The sequence below is a fragment of the Hippocampus comes genome, unplaced genomic scaffold (genome assembly GCF_001891065.2).
Source record: "Hippocampus comes isolate QL1 unplaced genomic scaffold, H_comes_QL1_v1.1 scaffold45, whole genome shotgun sequence".
NCBI classification, from domain to species: Eukaryota; Metazoa; Chordata; class Actinopteri; order Syngnathiformes; family Syngnathidae; genus Hippocampus; species Hippocampus comes.
This window is the reverse complement of record NW_017805783.1, coordinates 1431381-1447790: the sequence shown is the minus strand read 5'-3', so window position 1 is coordinate 1447790 and position 16410 is coordinate 1431381. Positions and strand designations below refer to the sequence as shown.

At 41.1% G+C, this 16410-nt stretch overlaps 2 protein-coding genes across 3 annotated transcripts; both read left to right on the top strand.

Annotated features, from left to right (window-relative positions):
* On the top strand, nt 1–13896 carry susd1 (sushi domain containing 1). Of its 2 annotated transcripts, none has more exons than XM_019885277.1 (18): nt 1–599; nt 704–844; nt 2119–2274; nt 2483–2635; nt 2745–2921; nt 3195–3374; nt 4623–4802; nt 4881–5060; nt 5163–5342; nt 5538–5717; nt 6313–6477; nt 6592–6686; nt 6856–7042; nt 7742–7835; nt 8376–8631; nt 8709–8748; nt 9141–9234; nt 13426–13896. In XM_019885277.1, coding segments are annotated over exons 1-18 (2514 nt in total). In that variant the 5' UTR covers nt 1–544; the 3' UTR covers nt 13427–13896. The 2 variants fall into 2 exon arrangements, with proteins under 2 accessions (XP_019740836.1, XP_019740835.1); XM_019885276.1 differs by lacking the exon at nt 13426–13896 and adding an exon at nt 9524–9639.
* zbtb26 (zinc finger and BTB domain containing 26) lies at nt 9743–15250 on the top strand. Its single transcript, XM_019885279.1, has 2 exons — nt 9743–10451; nt 13907–15250. The coding sequence occupies exon 2, from the start codon at nt 13934–13936 to the stop codon at nt 15248–15250; it is 1317 nt and encodes a 438-aa protein (XP_019740838.1). The 5' UTR covers nt 9743–10451; nt 13907–13933.
* The last annotated feature ends 1160 nt before the right edge of the window (nt 15251–16410 follow it).

Genomic DNA, 16410 nt, shown 5'->3' with positions numbered 1-16410 from the left:
TCCATTTACTATCAAGTCTAATGACAGACAGTTGCGTGAGGTATATTTGCGTCACAAGGTTAAAAGGCTATCAGGTAAACTGCACTCAGGTATTTTTCCGTCCATTTATGGCTCCCCGAGCAGTGGTAGGCGTCTTTATTGACCACAGTTTTTTTTTTGTTTTTTTTTAATCCGGCATGTTCATTTTTGAAGTTTTTCAGTTCAGTGGCAGTGGTTTAAACAGTTTCCTAAATGATGGATGAAATTGCCAAATTGTGAGAATTTGCCTGTTATCAACTTTCACACCGGGGGTGTGCAAGATGCCATGATTGTATCGCATGTGAAATGCAACTGAATGTGTCAGCATATCATATTGTATTCGACCACAAAACCACCGGCTAAAAGAGTACAGCTGGCAATTTTGAATATCCCCAACTTTATCTCAGTTCTGCAGTGTCCTGAGGGCACTCTCAGTACAAAAGTTCAAAATGAAAGAAGAAGTGGGAAAGAGGAGGATGACTTTCTCATGAAATGAAGACCACAACAAGGAGTCATTAAGCAGAAGATGGACGAGAGAAGCACAACTGTGTTCGTGATTCTTCTTTGTGGTGCGTGTTCAGGTGAGCGTATTCGTGCAACACTGCTGTTTTTGAGGATTGTGCAATGTTTCATACAAAGCCTCCAAGAAAAGGATGTGAGTGACAGGTGCTCTCTCCCCTCTCAGTGGCGCCAGCGGCTGCAAATGCTCCAGATGTGTGCTCTAGCTGCCATGTGAACGCCACATGTGATGACAAGCCTGATAACTCTGGAAAAGTTTGTAACTGCAAGTATGGCTTTGTAGGAAATGGAAGATCCTTTTGCCAAGGTAGGAACGATGCATCATGAAAAATATCCTTTTCTTTTTTTCATGCTAGTGTTTCTAGTTCCAGTGCCGCACCAAGTTCAAAGCTTTCTATTGGCTGAAGGAATTGGAAATAATGTTGACTTTACAATCAATTTACAATTATTTATTTCACAGTGTCAAAAGGTGCCGGTTACAGAAGCAGAGCACATTTAATAGTGCAACCACACTCCATGTGCACTCAGTTCAATTATTACATTACAAAATGTTCACTGCAAATCAAACATCTAAATCCTGATAAGCTAAAAATGACATTGTATCAAGTTATTACTGCTTTCCACTTTTACAGGAATTTTTGACATTCAGTGTACAGTTAACCATACATACAGTATATTGGTATGGAGTCCTTTTAACATATTTATACTATATTTGCAAATATGGAATCATTGTCATGTGGAAACATAATCATGTAAGAGAATTATGAGATCGAATGAAAGAGATGTATCAAAAGAAATATCAGTTTTCAGTGGCATCATGAGAGATGATTGAAATGATAATTATGAGGTTTCATAATTAAGGTTGGTAGTGGTGTATTGGCTGAGAATGTCATCCCAGTCTCAAGACATAACTTGAAGTACAGGTACTTAGTGCTGCGACTGTGGAATGAGAATAGTTTTCCTAAAAATAGTTCAACAATTTCATGTGGTTAAATTCTACTCTGCTGAAAACCCAAACCACAATAATGAATGAATAAATGAATGTATAAACATGAATGACAACATGAACATACTCAGACTAGTGGACTGACGGACAGGAAGATGGATGAATCATTGATCGAAAGGCTTTCGTTCAAACATGATAGTCCATTATCCTCACGAGGGTCAAAGGTATGCTGGAGCCCGTCCCAGCGGTCTTCGGGCAGTCGGCGGGGTACACTCTGAACTGCTTGCCAGCCTATGGCAGGGCACAGTAAAAACACACACACACCAAAAAAAAAAAAAAAAAAAAAAAAAACCTACAACAGCATATTAACATGTCTGAAAAGGGAATAATAAGAAGTATAAAGTTAATATACTGTAAATAAGTTTGTGTGATCTGTCGAAACAGGATTGCGATACTATTTATCCTTATGATTATTGAAGTGAACATGTAATCAACGTTAATGCCTCTTTGCAATGTCAATCAAAATCAAGCATTACGACATCAGTAAAAGTGTTTCTTTTTTGTTTTACCTCCTGTATTTAATCTCACTAAATTGTAACTGATACTAAGGCCCATTCTGGTTTTGTTGCATCTAGATAAAGACGAGTGTCAGATAGGAGTCACGAAGATCTGTGGGCAGCACACAAGATGCCACAATACATACGGCAGCTACTACTGCACCTGTCTGGCTGGATACACGGCTTCCAATAACATGGCAGTCTTCATTCCAAATGATGGAACACACTGCCAGGGTAAATTCATTGACGTAAACTATGAAGTGAAAAGTCAACCTCGTGTGTCACATTCAAAGTTTTCAATGTAAGAAATTAAATCCTGCACTCCAGTAATCCCATTTCTACATTCAACTAATATCACAGATCTGGCCGTATCAGGCATAGCCGGTTAAAGGCTAGCAAGGTGAATGTTGAGTAACATGCTTGTTTCCTATTGGCTATGCAGACATAGATGAGTGCAGCGTGGTGGGGATTTGCGGAGAAGGAGGTCAGTGCAGGAACCTGGATGGCAGCTTTGACTGCAGCTGTCAGATGGGATATCAAGTCCACAATGGGAACGAACCATTTCACCCTCACAAAGGCCAGGCTTCGTGTCAAGGTCAAATTGCATTTTTCAAACTTGCAATTCGTGTGAGGGTGTCAATTATGATCCGATGTGACCAAGAGACTTGAAAGTGTGTTTGACTACAGCGTATCTCCCAATTCAGTGGTGGACTGTGGCCAGCCAACATCACAGGACATGGTACTGTTGTCAGCAACAGGAACAACATTTGGCAGCGTGGGCACATTTGAGTGTGACCATGGCTTTCTGTGGAGGAGTGGAAAAAACACTTCAATATGTGGCGCTGACGGACTGTGGCGTGGGCTCTCTATGATCTGTGAAGGTAACGAACCACGTGCAAAAGAGCCAATTCGCAATTCATATTGGTTCTATTGCATGCAAACACCCGCATTTTTGTTTTTGGCATCAATTCATTCATTTATGATTATGACCTTTGTATTTTAGACAGAGTGGTCTATTGTCCATGAAGTCGGATTATGGAATCTACTGCATATGTTTGATTTAATCCGTTTTCAGTTATCGGTTTTCATGTTCATGAATTGCGGTCGACTCAATGAAGTGATTTCATGCCACGTGTCACTGTCTTGCCTCTCAGCGATTGACTGTGGCTCTCCTCCCACCTTCCTTCACTCACGCATGCTATGGAATCAGAGTTCAAGGGTGGGCACGGAGGTGCTGTATCAATGTAACTCGGGCTATCATAACATTGGACCCGGCAGTGTCTTCACCTGCACCACTGCGGGGCAGTGGGAGGGCGCGTCTATGCTTTGCCAAGGTACACTAACTCTTCTTGTAGGTTTTTTTTTCTTCGTGTGATTCTAAAGCCTGTTCCTCTCTGGCTGTTGTATGAAGTCCTACAGAATAACCTTAAGTCAGCCGAGTGCGCTTCTTCAAATGGGAATTTAGTGGGGTCACTGTGTTTCAATGTATGCAGCAGGTGGACTCAGTAGATGAGGCAAAGGGCTGGCACACAGGTTCCATCACCAATTCGTTGAACATTGATGGCCTGAACTGTATTCCCGACTGCACCCCGAAGCAAAACTAGACAAAATCACTTGTGCACTATCCCATCCCATCTGCTTTGTAAAGGTGATTTGCACAGTTAAGACGTACAGTACTGTGTTAAAGTCTTGGGCGGCTCTTAGGTTGTTTTTAATTCCTTTTTATACGGCAGTCAATTTCACATGCAGGAAATTATTTTCACCATTTGAGTCACAACAGTTATTGGAACATCTAAACACCCCCAGAGTCCAAATGATGTTCCCATCAGTTCGTGATCCACCATGACCCAGGAAGTGGCGAGTTTGCTAACAAACACACTGACAAACTCAAGTAAAACTCTGGGCAACAGTTCGGCTTTGGAAAAGTCCTTTTACGGTCTCTGAGTAAATTTTTTCTATTGCTTTGGAGCCATCTGTTGTCATCTTGGCGCCAAGGATCTGTTGAAGTGAATTGAGAAACTTCATTTAGACAAAATTAGTTCTTATATCTTATTTTGTGGCCCCCGTTGGAAATTACAGTACAATAAAAATATTTTGGGGATGACGCTAATTACTTTCAGATTATGGGTTTACATTTTTTGCTAAAACCAGCACATTTTATGGTCAACTATGTACTTTGCAAAGAACTGTATAAATATCGGCAGCACGGTGACCAACTGCTTTGAAAGTCTTCTTCACAACTGGGAGGGTTGGTGTTTAAATTTAGGTTCCGGCCTTCCAGCTTGTTTGTTCTCCCCCTGCTTGCGTGACTCCTCCCCAGTCTCAAAAACATGCATCTTTGCTTCATTGAATACTCTCAATTGTCCATAGGCGTTAATCGTCATTATTATACATAGCTATATTTGAGTGTCTCTCACCTGAAGTGAAATTTGATCTGCTCCATCTCAAACGCATCACCACACCCCAATGAGGGCAAGTGACATAAAACAGACAAAAAAAATACACAATGTAGTATGTTATGTGTTTAAGGGTGTTATGGTCTCAATGTCACTAAATGTGTGTAACTGCCTGAATCTTCCAAGAGATATCATGCGGAAAACCCCATACAGTGCCACACACTGGACATATGTGGAATGGCAGTTCCACCCCCGGAAGTGTGGTTAACTACTATTGTAAACAAGGATTTAATCACAGTGAGGGCAATGCCGTATCACTGTGCACATCCAATGGTACCTGGACAAAGCCAAACATTTCATGCAAAGGTAATGACAGAGATTTACACTAATTGGTCTGGCACAAATGATGTCACATTCAAGAAATGTCATTGTTCATCTCTGTAGAAGTTGACTGTGGCTCTCCTCCTGACATCTCTCATTCACTCCTGTTATGGGACCGCATCTCCACTGTGGGCTCTCAGGTTGCTTATCAGTGTCAATCTGGATATTACAGTGTTGGAGAAATAAATAAAACTGTATGTACTGACGCTGGAAAATGGGACAAGCCCTCTCTGCGCTGCCAAGGTGATCATGCTGAAAATCGTGATTCAGTATTAAGATGTGATTGCTATGTCAGTTTTAGCTTAACTCCTGACATGTAATGAGTTGCCATCTTTTTTGTTGTAGAAATAAAATGTCAGGAGCCCGTTTTGAAACCACACACTAAAAGACTGTGGGATGGCACGTCACATGTTGGCAGCGTGGTTATTTACATGTGTGATGAAGGATATGACACAAAGGGTGTGAGGAACTTCTCGGCATGTGGACAGAATGGACTGTGGGAGGAAATTGACCTTTGGTGTGAAGGTGCAATGTTTGAAGATCAGAACTGAATGTATTTATTTGTTTCTTGGGGTTGAGTTTTGTGACTATAACGATTAATGTCCAAATTAAATATTAAAACAGTTGCACATTCATGTCAGTTGGGGGTTTCTCAAGTCATGAGGGTTGAAGCTAGTTGCCAAATATGCTTTTGTCTCATTCATTGTTGTCTGTGTGCAGAAATGACATGTGGCTCCCCACAAACCCTCCCCCATACTAACCTCTTGTGGGACCGCTCCACTCGTCCTGGCAGTGTTGCCCTGTATGAGTGCGTGGATGGACATTACCAGGAGAGTGGAGATAATATTTCCACATGTCTAACATCAGGCGAGTGGGCCAACGTATCATTACGTTGCAAAGGTATAGCAATTAAGTTGAGTGTCCTTTTACAAATATATGCAGTATCTATTCATCTAGTGCATTCTTTTGAGATCCATTTCAAGTAAGTTTTTATTGAAGACATGCTTTTGATTCGACAATGTGTATTGATGTGGTTGGACTTTTCCCACAGTGTAAATCAGTAAATGCATCATAGTGAAGGCTGTTCTCATTTTTCACGTCTCACATCTATGTGAACGATTCAATGAAAGTATTAGAAAACGTTTCTCTTTCTGGTGATTTTCTTTGGTTGGTCGGTGGGGATATTTTAGTTCAACATTATTTTCACCTGCAGTGGCTTTTTTTGTAGCAGCAGCTGCAGTAAACCATCAAAATCGAACAAAATACATTATTTTGTTGTTGCATTCAGTTTCATATTGTTTAATCAAGTGACAATTTGACAAATTGTGTGCAGAACACTTCCTGTTTGCGAGCATTAGAAACACACTTTTCTTTTTGTTTCATCTGTTTTCATTATTCTGATCTTGCACAGAGGAGAACAGTAATTGACTCACGATGTGGCTAAGATTTTTTTTTTGCTGCAAGATGTGATTAATGAGTGTCATTGTTTTCACAGCAAAATGTGGCCCGGTCCCCATCCTTGCCCACTCAGAGGTGGTCTTGCATAACAGAAGTGTCGTGATCCATCGCTGTGTGAATGGCTATCACAGCTGGAGGGGCAGCAATGTCTCCATGTGCAGCAGCTCTGGCGTGTGGCAGACAGCTACGCTCCAATGCATCGGTGAGCCATTTATGTGGTGTTTGGTTCTCAAAGTTCAACAAAGGATTGTACATCTGGTCCCGTTTAAGTTTTAGCGACCCTTCAAAGGGGAAGTAAAACTGTGGTTGTTCACAGAAATCAAGCCGCCCATCAATCAACTGTTTGTTTGGAATGAAAAATGTTTGCATTGGAGTGCAGAGAAGGATGATGAGGAAACAGAAATGTACAAGGTAATGCAAAAGAGTGTACACACTGCTGATCATCTGGTTATCTCAGATAAATGTGAGCATTCATAACCCCCCCCACCCCACCTCCGCCCCTACCATTAACAATCTGTTCAGAAAATTATAACCATAATACTTATGCCAAAACAAATGAATTGTTACCTTTCAATTGTAGGTGATCTACGTAGGATCCAGAGACTATGAGAGGGCCTTTTTGGACAAAAGGAAGCAGTTTCTGAGTTCTAAGGCAGACTTAGTGGAGGTCTGTCTCGACCTGCTTCCAGCCACAAACTACAGCATCTTTATCACTGCATTGTCTGCTGGATTCACAGCCACCATCACTATTAACACCAGTTTGACAGGTATCGCTGACAGGGTTGTAGCACCGAATTCTTTCATCTTGTCCTCTCAGGGGCTAGATAGATAGATAGATAGATAGATAGATAGATAGATAGATAGATAGATAGATAGATAGATAGATAGATAGATAGATAGATAGATAGATAGATAGATAGATAGATAGATCAGTCATGCCCCTGTGTCTCCACAATCTCTGATTGGCTAGTTCTCCTCACATGGCGTCTGTTTTAAAATAATGATTAAAACTAAATTATAGACATAAAATGAGGCCAGAATTTTTTTTTTCTTTCAAAGGTCCGTTTAATAATAGTCCACCGTCAGGTCACACACGGTTTTCGTGTGACAAAATGTTTGTTTTTGTCAACTGCAAACTCCCTCTTTAATTTCAGTTGAACTGTTCAATTCAAATAGCGATGTTTTGAGGCGATTTTTTTTAGTGGAGTTAGTTTTTTTGTTTTTAATAACAGAAAAATGTATTTTATCTTAACATTTCTTGGGTTTCGACCCCCCCCCCACTCTAATCCTTCGTCCAATTCAAACAAAATTTAGTGTTTAACATATTGTGCTATTCCCGAACAAATTCTTGTGTTTTTTTCTGCATTAATGGTCTAATTATTTTGGAACTGGAAACACTGTACCAATAACTAGTGATATGGAAAACATTAGATCATATAATATTTATACACATGGCACCTTGACAGCACCTGCAGTACCAGATGTCCACTACAGAGAATATGAGACTCCTGCACCAACTCTGATGTTTCGCAGATCACCCAGTACTCTTGACCCAATAAGGTAAAAAAAAAAAAAAAAAAAAAAAAAACACAGACCTGAACTGTACATGGTTGTTTTGTGGTAAATGCAATTTAACCCTTTCATGCACAATGTAACCTGATGACATAATAAGCTGTCCACTGTAGTAACCGCTGTCCCTTAAAGGGTTAAATGTTTCTAATAATAATAATAATAATAATAATAATAATAATAATAATAATATGTCCAATAAAACACAAATAGCATATCCTTACCTCGACCAGCCGCATCTTATGACACTTGCACAATCTCATGACAACAGGATCTGGAATATTTGCTAAATATATGACGCAATTTTGAATGACTCTCCACAGCAGCTCCACACCAATGCAAACTACACCCACAATAATGAACATATTGTTGAATTAATATTCCTCATTCTTTGCGAAGAATGTTTAATACCGTTTTTGAATTACATCTCAAGAGCGCGTGCAAGCGGTCATATTCTATCTGTGCAGTGTACATCTATCATTTGTTGATATCTAATACAAAACCGTTGTTTTCAATCTTTTCATTTGACAGTTTTTACCAGGTGTTCATACTTCCCCTAGAAGGAATTCTGGTGTTTGACTGTTCGTCTCCTGTGAATGAAGAGACTTCGGATGAAAGTGGTTCCTCACAGGAACACATTGCAGCTCAGATGCGCAGTAGCCATGTTGGAAGAGAGATTCATTTTACTGTGGGAGATGGTCACTATTATGGAGGTTTTTTCAATGCCCCTCTCAAGAAAGGCAGAAACTACTACATCATCTTGCGTACTGTCAGTCGGTGGAAAAGGGTGAGTGCAACTATAGTACAAAAATGGAAATATGTGTACTCAGGGTCTCAAAATTATTTCATTCTTCTTTGTTGTAGGATTCAAAAAGCTCCTGTGTCCTGTGGGCTAAAGTTACAGGTAGCGGTAGTTACTACTTTGGCAAAATTCTGGGATGATGAGTGAGCACTATTGATACAAAATTTCATTTGACAGCAATTTTTAAAATGATTTCTCCCCCTAGTCATTGCAAAAAGCATCTGATTTGCGAGATTTTTCTTCCAATGTAAATTTATTCAAATTACCGGTAATGGGAAATGTTTTTTCCACTCCCGCACTCAGAGTTTGCCTTTGTCGTTGAAAGACGTGTCTTCAATACAGAAGGAAATACAGTAAATATCCATCATAGCTAGAGTATCAGCAGTTTTAAGTTCCTTTGTTTTGAATAATTATTAACACAGCTGCGGGGTTTGGTGCTCGTAAGAGTTTGTTGCAATGCAAATACATGTATAGCCTGTTATGTTTTTTTATAGGTACATCCTATATTGTGAAGATGTCCTCTCTGTGTGCTGCTGCCTCAGTAGGACTACTCGCTTTAGCGGTTTTGCTTGGATGCACTTACACTTGGTAAGGATGGTGAGCATGAAAGATGTTTACCTCGTAAGAGCGTTCACAGTTTAGATGAATTACATATGTTGGGCGGGGTTCGCTTCTTTACTTAGTTTTTAATTAAATCCAGGCTATGAACAATGATGGGGGATTCCGGGTTCTGATATTAACTGAATTACAATCACATAAACTACAGTACGTGATAGTTTTAGTCATGTTTTTTTTTTTGTCCCTGTTTGTTTTGCTGGAATTAATTTTTTTATGAACTTCTTTATCTTGCCTTAATCAACTTTTAATTATTTTCCAGGTTTTTCAAGAAAAAATGACTGTGTCATTTTGTGCACATTGTAAATACTTCAATCAATTTTGGACATTGCTGAGTATTCACTATGGTGAATAAAGTGATATTGTTTTTATTTACTTGTAACTAATTGTATTGTTGTTGCTTTTCATCCAAGTTCGCATTCAGACATTTAATACACAAAACAGTTTGGATGGATTTCAACATCTGCTGTTCCATTCAGACATTTAATACACAAAACAGTTTGAATGGATTTCAACATCTGCTGTCTATCATAGATGCTCTCAGCATTCTACATCTCTCATTTCTTCACTCTGTATATTTGAATTAAGCATTGAGTAACAGCCTTATCGCTGATATATTTTAAAGCACTCATTTACTTTCAATATTGACAATACAAATCGAATATGGGAAGGACAATAAAAATATATGTGCTTATTTGCATGACACTGTAATCCATTCATTAATGCCTTTTCAAGAATCAATTGCACATTTTAAGTAGAGTAACTCCTGTCTAAAATCCAGAAAAAACAAGAAACATATTATTGATAAATATTCAATACATAATAACGTAACATGTTTTGACATTGTGTTTAAAATGCTTTTTTTTTGTTTACGTAAAAAGTGAGCACAATAATCTCGCCCTGTATTTGCACCAGGTGAATGAAATACCAACCCTTCTGCAGTACTTGTACTTGTCTGAATGAATTTGCAGTACAGTACTGCAATACAGTACATGTACTTTGCAAAATGAATCTGCTGTAGTGTACAATGATACTCCAATGCAGGGGGAGGCGGTGTGCTCTTTTAACGTTGACAGGAAAATATTTTGGGTGTCACAAGCGATCTAACGACAGCCGGAACGGGTAGGACAGGCCAGGAAGAAGCTGCCTACTACTGTTTTGTTTACGAGACGACAACCTCAAACACCACAGTGAGTGTGTCTGTATCATTCAAGCGTTCAACGCAATAATAGCTAGCCACATAGCCGTTAGCATTACGGTCTGCCGTAATGCGGAAGTAGGTTCGGCTGAACGCTTAAGAGGCAGGAGAGTACAGGCGGTCTTCATTGTTAGCACGTAGCATTACCTCGTGTCTTGTATGGCGAGCAGGCACTTTGTTAAACAAGCGAATTTTTCGTTTCACGTGGGCAACATGTCCACAGTTGAACATGTTATGTGGGTATAACGATAATGAAACATTGGACTGTAATGACCAATTATGATTTGTGGCACAGTACTATAAAAAGCTGCAATACTACTGTAGTTTTTAAAATGTCGTTTCATACAGTATGTTTCAGAAGCTGTCACAAATTTTATTTCGAAAGCATCCTCAAAATACTTTGAATTTCCTGTATAATTACCATAGCGCAATGGTAGTTTGCTTGCAACGTGCTTTATTTTCATTATTCATGTTTCTCAAGTGTCACACATGAGAATGTATCGATGTCAAAAGTACATACAGTCGCTATTCAAGTGGAATTGCAGATACCTACAGACTGAAATGTCAACTGATTAGCTCAATTAGAAGTTAACCCCCCAAAAGACCCTAAAAACAGCCTGATAACAATAGGCTGTAAATAAAACAAAATGAATTGTAGAATTGTAAACCACGTAAAATTGCAAATAGAAGATGTAGAAAATAGAACGAGTAGAGGAGTTTATATTCCTTGGGGTAATTGTTGACAATAAAATCTGCAAACTGCACATGAAACATGTCAGATCCAAACTTTCAAAAAGCATTAACTTCCCGGTGAAAGTAAAACATTTTCTCAGCCAGTATTCATTACACATTTTATACTGCTCTGTAGTACTACCATATTTAAATTATTATTCAGAAGTTTGCAAAAAAGATCTATAAGAGGAGAGCAAATCATAACGTTGGACACCTTCACAATACAAATGCACTGCCTCTACAACCTCAATTTTTAAAATAGTTTGATCTTGTGGAATTTACAACAGTACAGTTACTGTATAAAATGAGAAAAAAAACCATACCTCCGGGCAGGATCCAAAATATGCTTTCAGAGGGTGAGGCTGACTATGTTTTGAGGGGAACTTGTGAACTTAGAAGATAAATTACTCGAGAACAACAATGCAAAGGTGATTTTTATCTGTATAGGGAGTGAAAATTTAGAACTGACTGAATATTGACCGACAACAATGTCCAAACATACACCGGTTGAAAAAGAAATCTAAAATCAACATTTTTGTGAGGTATAGGAAAAGTGCAAAATCTTGATAACGAGTTGTAACAACACTGCCTGTTTTAAATTATTATGATCACCAGTCTTGTATTATTTTGTTATTGTGTATAATTGTGTCGGTACAAGTATATATGTATATGGTACATATCTTCTTATTAATAATGATTATAATAACCTTTATTTAGATTTGAAATGATATTACAGGATTTTTCCTGGCTCAAATTAAGGCAGAGGTGGTACCATCCTGACCATGCGCCATGACGTGCATGTGTTTTGTAAATTCAATGGACTCATCTTCTTTTCCAGGAAACATACTTGAAGTTAAGAGTTCCAATAAGAATATGACTGTCATCATGTTAAGGCATTCTTTTATTAAAACTTGCATCGGAGAATGTTGAACTCATAGCTTGTGTGTTGGGGCCACTTGTGTTTGAGACTCTCGTAGATTATTTTGAAGCAGCCTTCAAGCGCTCTGTGGTGCCTTGAAATCTAGCCGAGAAGTCACAAAGGCAGGAAATATGATTTCAGTGCAATGAGAAAGGAAGAGCTTTACCTTATACAGCTGCCTAAAATGAAAGTAGCTGGATTTAACAACAGCATCGATTTGCCAGTTCAATTTAAAATCACTGTTCAATTTAAAACCCAAGTTCGAGACAGTTGGCTTTAGATAAGATACTACGAAGCCCGGTGATCCGATGGTTAGCACGTCAACCTCACAGTGCAGCAATTCCAGCTCCGGCCCTGGAGTTTGCATGTTCTCCCCGGGCCTGCGTGGGTTTTCTCTGGGTACTCCGGTTTCCTCCCACATTCCAAAAACATGCATGGCAGGCTGATTGAACACTCCAAATTGTCCCTAGGTGTGAGTGTGAGTGCGGATGGTTGTTCGTCTCTGTGTGCCCTGCGATTGGCTGCCCACTGGTTCAGGGGGTCCCCCCGCCTACTGCCCGAAGACAGCTGGGATAGGCTGCAGCACCCCCTGCGACCCTTATGAGGATAAGCAGATTGCAAACTGGATGGATGGATGGATGGACTACAGAGCCCAGGTCAACAAGGTGAAATGTACCAGGACCACTGGGACCAAACACTGTTGAAATTTCTGAAATTCAGTGACATCCGCGCTTTGATTTCCACTAGACATGTCAAACGTGGTCTTAAGGAGAACGCACCCTCTTTGATCAGGACATAGATCTGACTGTCATCTGCATAGTAGTGGAGGGAAATGCCATGTTTTATTAGGGTGGAACCTAAGGGGAGCAAATACAGTGAAAACAGCAGGAGCCCCAAAATAGAACCATGTGGAATACCATACGACAGGGACAGAGTGTGAATCAGACCAACTTAGGTTAACACAGAAAAGCCCGTCAGCCAAATAGGATCTAAACTACTCTAGAGCGCTACCACTAATGGCCACCTTGTGCTGCAAACGAGCCAGCAGAATGCTGCGGTCCACTGTATCAAACGCTGCAGTTAGATCCAAAAAAAATAAGACACACATACTCTCCAGTGTCATTTGGCTGGAGGACATCATTCAAAACTCCTAACTGACTCAGTGCCATGTATCATCTCTAAACCTGACTGGAAAACCTCCAAAATATGTTTATTCAAGAAAGATTTTACCTGTGGTTGATTCGCTAAATTTGGTAATAACAATGGAAAAATACACACTAATGTTGTTTTTTTGTTTGTTTGTTTGTTTTTTCAGATTTGATGGGCAAATTCCGAACACCTGATGCTTGAGGTGTTTTGGCTGGTGCAAGACATTACGCATTTACCACACATCATTCTTAAAGCAGATATTAGAAATTTAGTCTTACATGAGGCCTTGTGTGGGGAATATTTTGCTTCACCAAATCTTTTACTTCATCATTGTTAACATTACCATTTTGACTTTCCCACAGATTCTTGGTTAAGGCTGCAAATAAATTCGCAATGTTTTCAGAAACACATTTCTCACATTGACATTTTGGGGTGTTGTGTGTAGAAGTTTGAGGAAAAAAATACATGTATTCCATTTTAGAATGAAGCTGCAACATAACAAAATGCAGATAGCGTGAAGCACTGTGAATACTTTGCGGATCTCTGTAATATGACTAAATACCTAATTTGATTCACATTGTATTTGTTCTCACAATAACATTTCCATTGCATCTAAAATCAACAATGCTGTTCATACTTGTCAACAGGTGCATCTTTGCCGCCTGTAGCTCACGATGGCCCAGAACCAGGTGATCCTGCAGTTCCACTTTGCCACATTTGGCGACTCCATGCTTCAGAAGATGAACCTCCTTCGGCACCAGCGACGCTTCTGTGACGTCACAGTCCGCATCAACCAGCTCAAAGTCTCCGGTCATAAGGTGGTGTTTGCTGCTGGTTCGTCTTTCCTAAGAGACCAGTTCATCCTTCAGCAGGACTCCAATGAAGTGCAGATCTCCATGATCCAGGAGGCAAAGGTTGGCCAGCAGCTGCTGCTGTCCTGCTACACGGGCCAACTTGAGTTTCCTGAACTAGAGCTGGTCAATTACCTGACAGTGGCCAGCTTCCTCCAAATGGGCCACATTGTTGAGCAGTGCACTCAAGCACTAAACAAGTTCATCAAGCCACAGCCTCCTCACAGGCTGGAAGATGGTGAGATGAGAAGAGCCGGCAGGGAGGAAGATGTGAGAGAACATGAGAACTGCCAGGTGCAGACTATACAGAAGGTGGAGCCCGTAGAGGATGATATGAGTACTGAGGATGACGATGATGATGATGACGATGTCATTATACAGCCCAAAACCCCTCCTCAGATCTCCGATACACATCCCAGGCATGACGTGGGAGAGAGTGACATAAGCATAGTAAAGGTGGAGTCTATGGAGGCGACCTTTCCCAGCAGCTCTCTAGCGGCCCTGCGCTCACCTGAGCCCCAACATTCCCTCATCAATTCCACCGTGGACAGTCGTGGGAGCGAAATGACGGCGCCCCCGAGCATGCCAGACGACGCCTTCAGCCCCTCTTCTCCGTCCAACCCTGCAGAAAAACCCAGCGGTCACCAGAGGAACTACGACAAACCACTGCAGTGGTACCACCAGTGTCCCAAGTGCAGCCGTGTCTTCCGACAGTTGGAAAAATACGCCAACCACCTCAAGATGCACAAGCTCTTCATGTGCCTCCTGTGTGGCAAGACTTTCACGCAGAAGGGCAACCTGCATCGACACATGCGGGTCCACGCCGGCATCAAACCCTTCCAGTGTAAGATCTGTGGGAAGACCTTCACTCAGAAGTGCTCTTTACTGGATCACCTCAACCTGCACAGCGGCGACAAGCCTCACCGCTGTAACTACTGCGACATGATGTTCGCTCACAAGCCTGTTCTCCGCAAGCACCTCAAACAGATCCACGGCAAGAACAGCTTCGACAACGCAAATGAAGGCAACCTGCATGATGGTGGGCCTGAGGAGAATGACACCCCTGGGCCATTTTTCATTCACTCTAACAATTATGAGACAGACTTAAAGGAGACATACTATGGAAAATTGACGTTTTAATGCCTGTGGACATACAGTTGGGTCTCTGTAGTGCCTGCTTAGATCAAGTTCAAGTCAACTTTATTGTCAAAAGTGCTCTATGTGCAACATAAGGGGTGTTCAAACGGGAACATTTGCTCCGGTGCTACGCTGGCGCTGCGCCAGAGGAGCGGTCACACGTGCAAATTTGCTCCGGGGTAGCCCCAGAAAACCGCTTACACCGGAGCAAATTTGATCCACCTCAGGGAGGTGGTTTAAAAATGTGCTCTGGAGCAAAGGCTCATTTGCGGAGCAGCACCGATGTAAATTTGCACGTGTGAACTCTCCAATTTGCTCCGTAGCAAATGCTCGTTTGGGCGGGGGGGTTGTAGGGGTAGCCTCGTTACGCATGAGAAGAGTTGATTATGTACAGCGAGAATGCGTTGCTTTCGTGCTCTGTTGGACTTCTGTCATGTGTTTGTTTAATAACGACTGAAGACATGGCTGGTAACAGTAGCAAGCACCTCTTGGGTTATACCATCTCAACTAGAACGGGGTGGGGGGGATAGTCCCCAAACGTCATCTTTCCTTTTGTAGGAGACTGGACTGTCTCGGAGTTGTTTGTATCGTTTGTTCCTTGGTTGTGTGTTCACAACCCCCCGGCCCCCCATAGAATTTATTTTGGGATTTCCTTTGCTTTTCTGAGTGTCATTGACGGCATCGTTGATTTAGGTTTTCGGAGGCGGTCACTCTCGAGCTGAAGGCACGGAGACCGAGAAGGAGAAGGACGTGCCTGTACAGTAGTTGCTTGAGTTGTGTATAAGTTTTAAAAAGAACCAACATGACAGCTCATTTGTTTTCTGTCGTTTTGCTCCGCTGCAGAAACTGCTGTGTGACCGCAAGTGGAGCTGCACCGATCCTGCGCCGGTGCTAACACGCTCAGCGGCTTTGTACGTGTGACCGCTCCACAAAATTTGCTCCGGTGTAAAATATATCGCAACAAAATACATCGGTGTAGCGCCAGAGCAAATGTGTGCCGTGTGAACACCCCTATACAGCTCAGATGAAACTTCTTTCCTCTCAACCACTGGAAAGAGAGGAGCCGCTGCGGGGTCCCGCGCCGCCATCAACAGAACAGTTAACATAAAATGACAAAATAGTAAAACAAAGCCTAGTCATCAAGTGTGAAATTAAACACCCAA

Bases quoted from the DNA above. Each gene is read 5' to 3' on its own strand.
- susd1 (XM_019885276.1), top strand. From the start codon at position 545: ATGGACGAGAGAAGCACAACTGTGTTCGTGATTCTTCTTTGTGGTGCG. The intron at 845-2,118 runs GTAGGAACGATG...TGTTGCATCTAG, and splicing joins TGGAAGATCCTTTTGCCAAG to ATAAAGACGAGTGTCAGATA. The intron at 2,636-2,744 runs GTCAAATTGCAT...CTCCCAATTCAG, and splicing joins AGGCCAGGCTTCGTGTCAAG to TGGTGGACTGTGGCCAGCCA.
- zbtb26 (XM_019885279.1), top strand. From the start codon at position 13,934: ATGGCCCAGAACCAGGTGATCCTGCAGTTCCACTTTGCCACATTTGGC.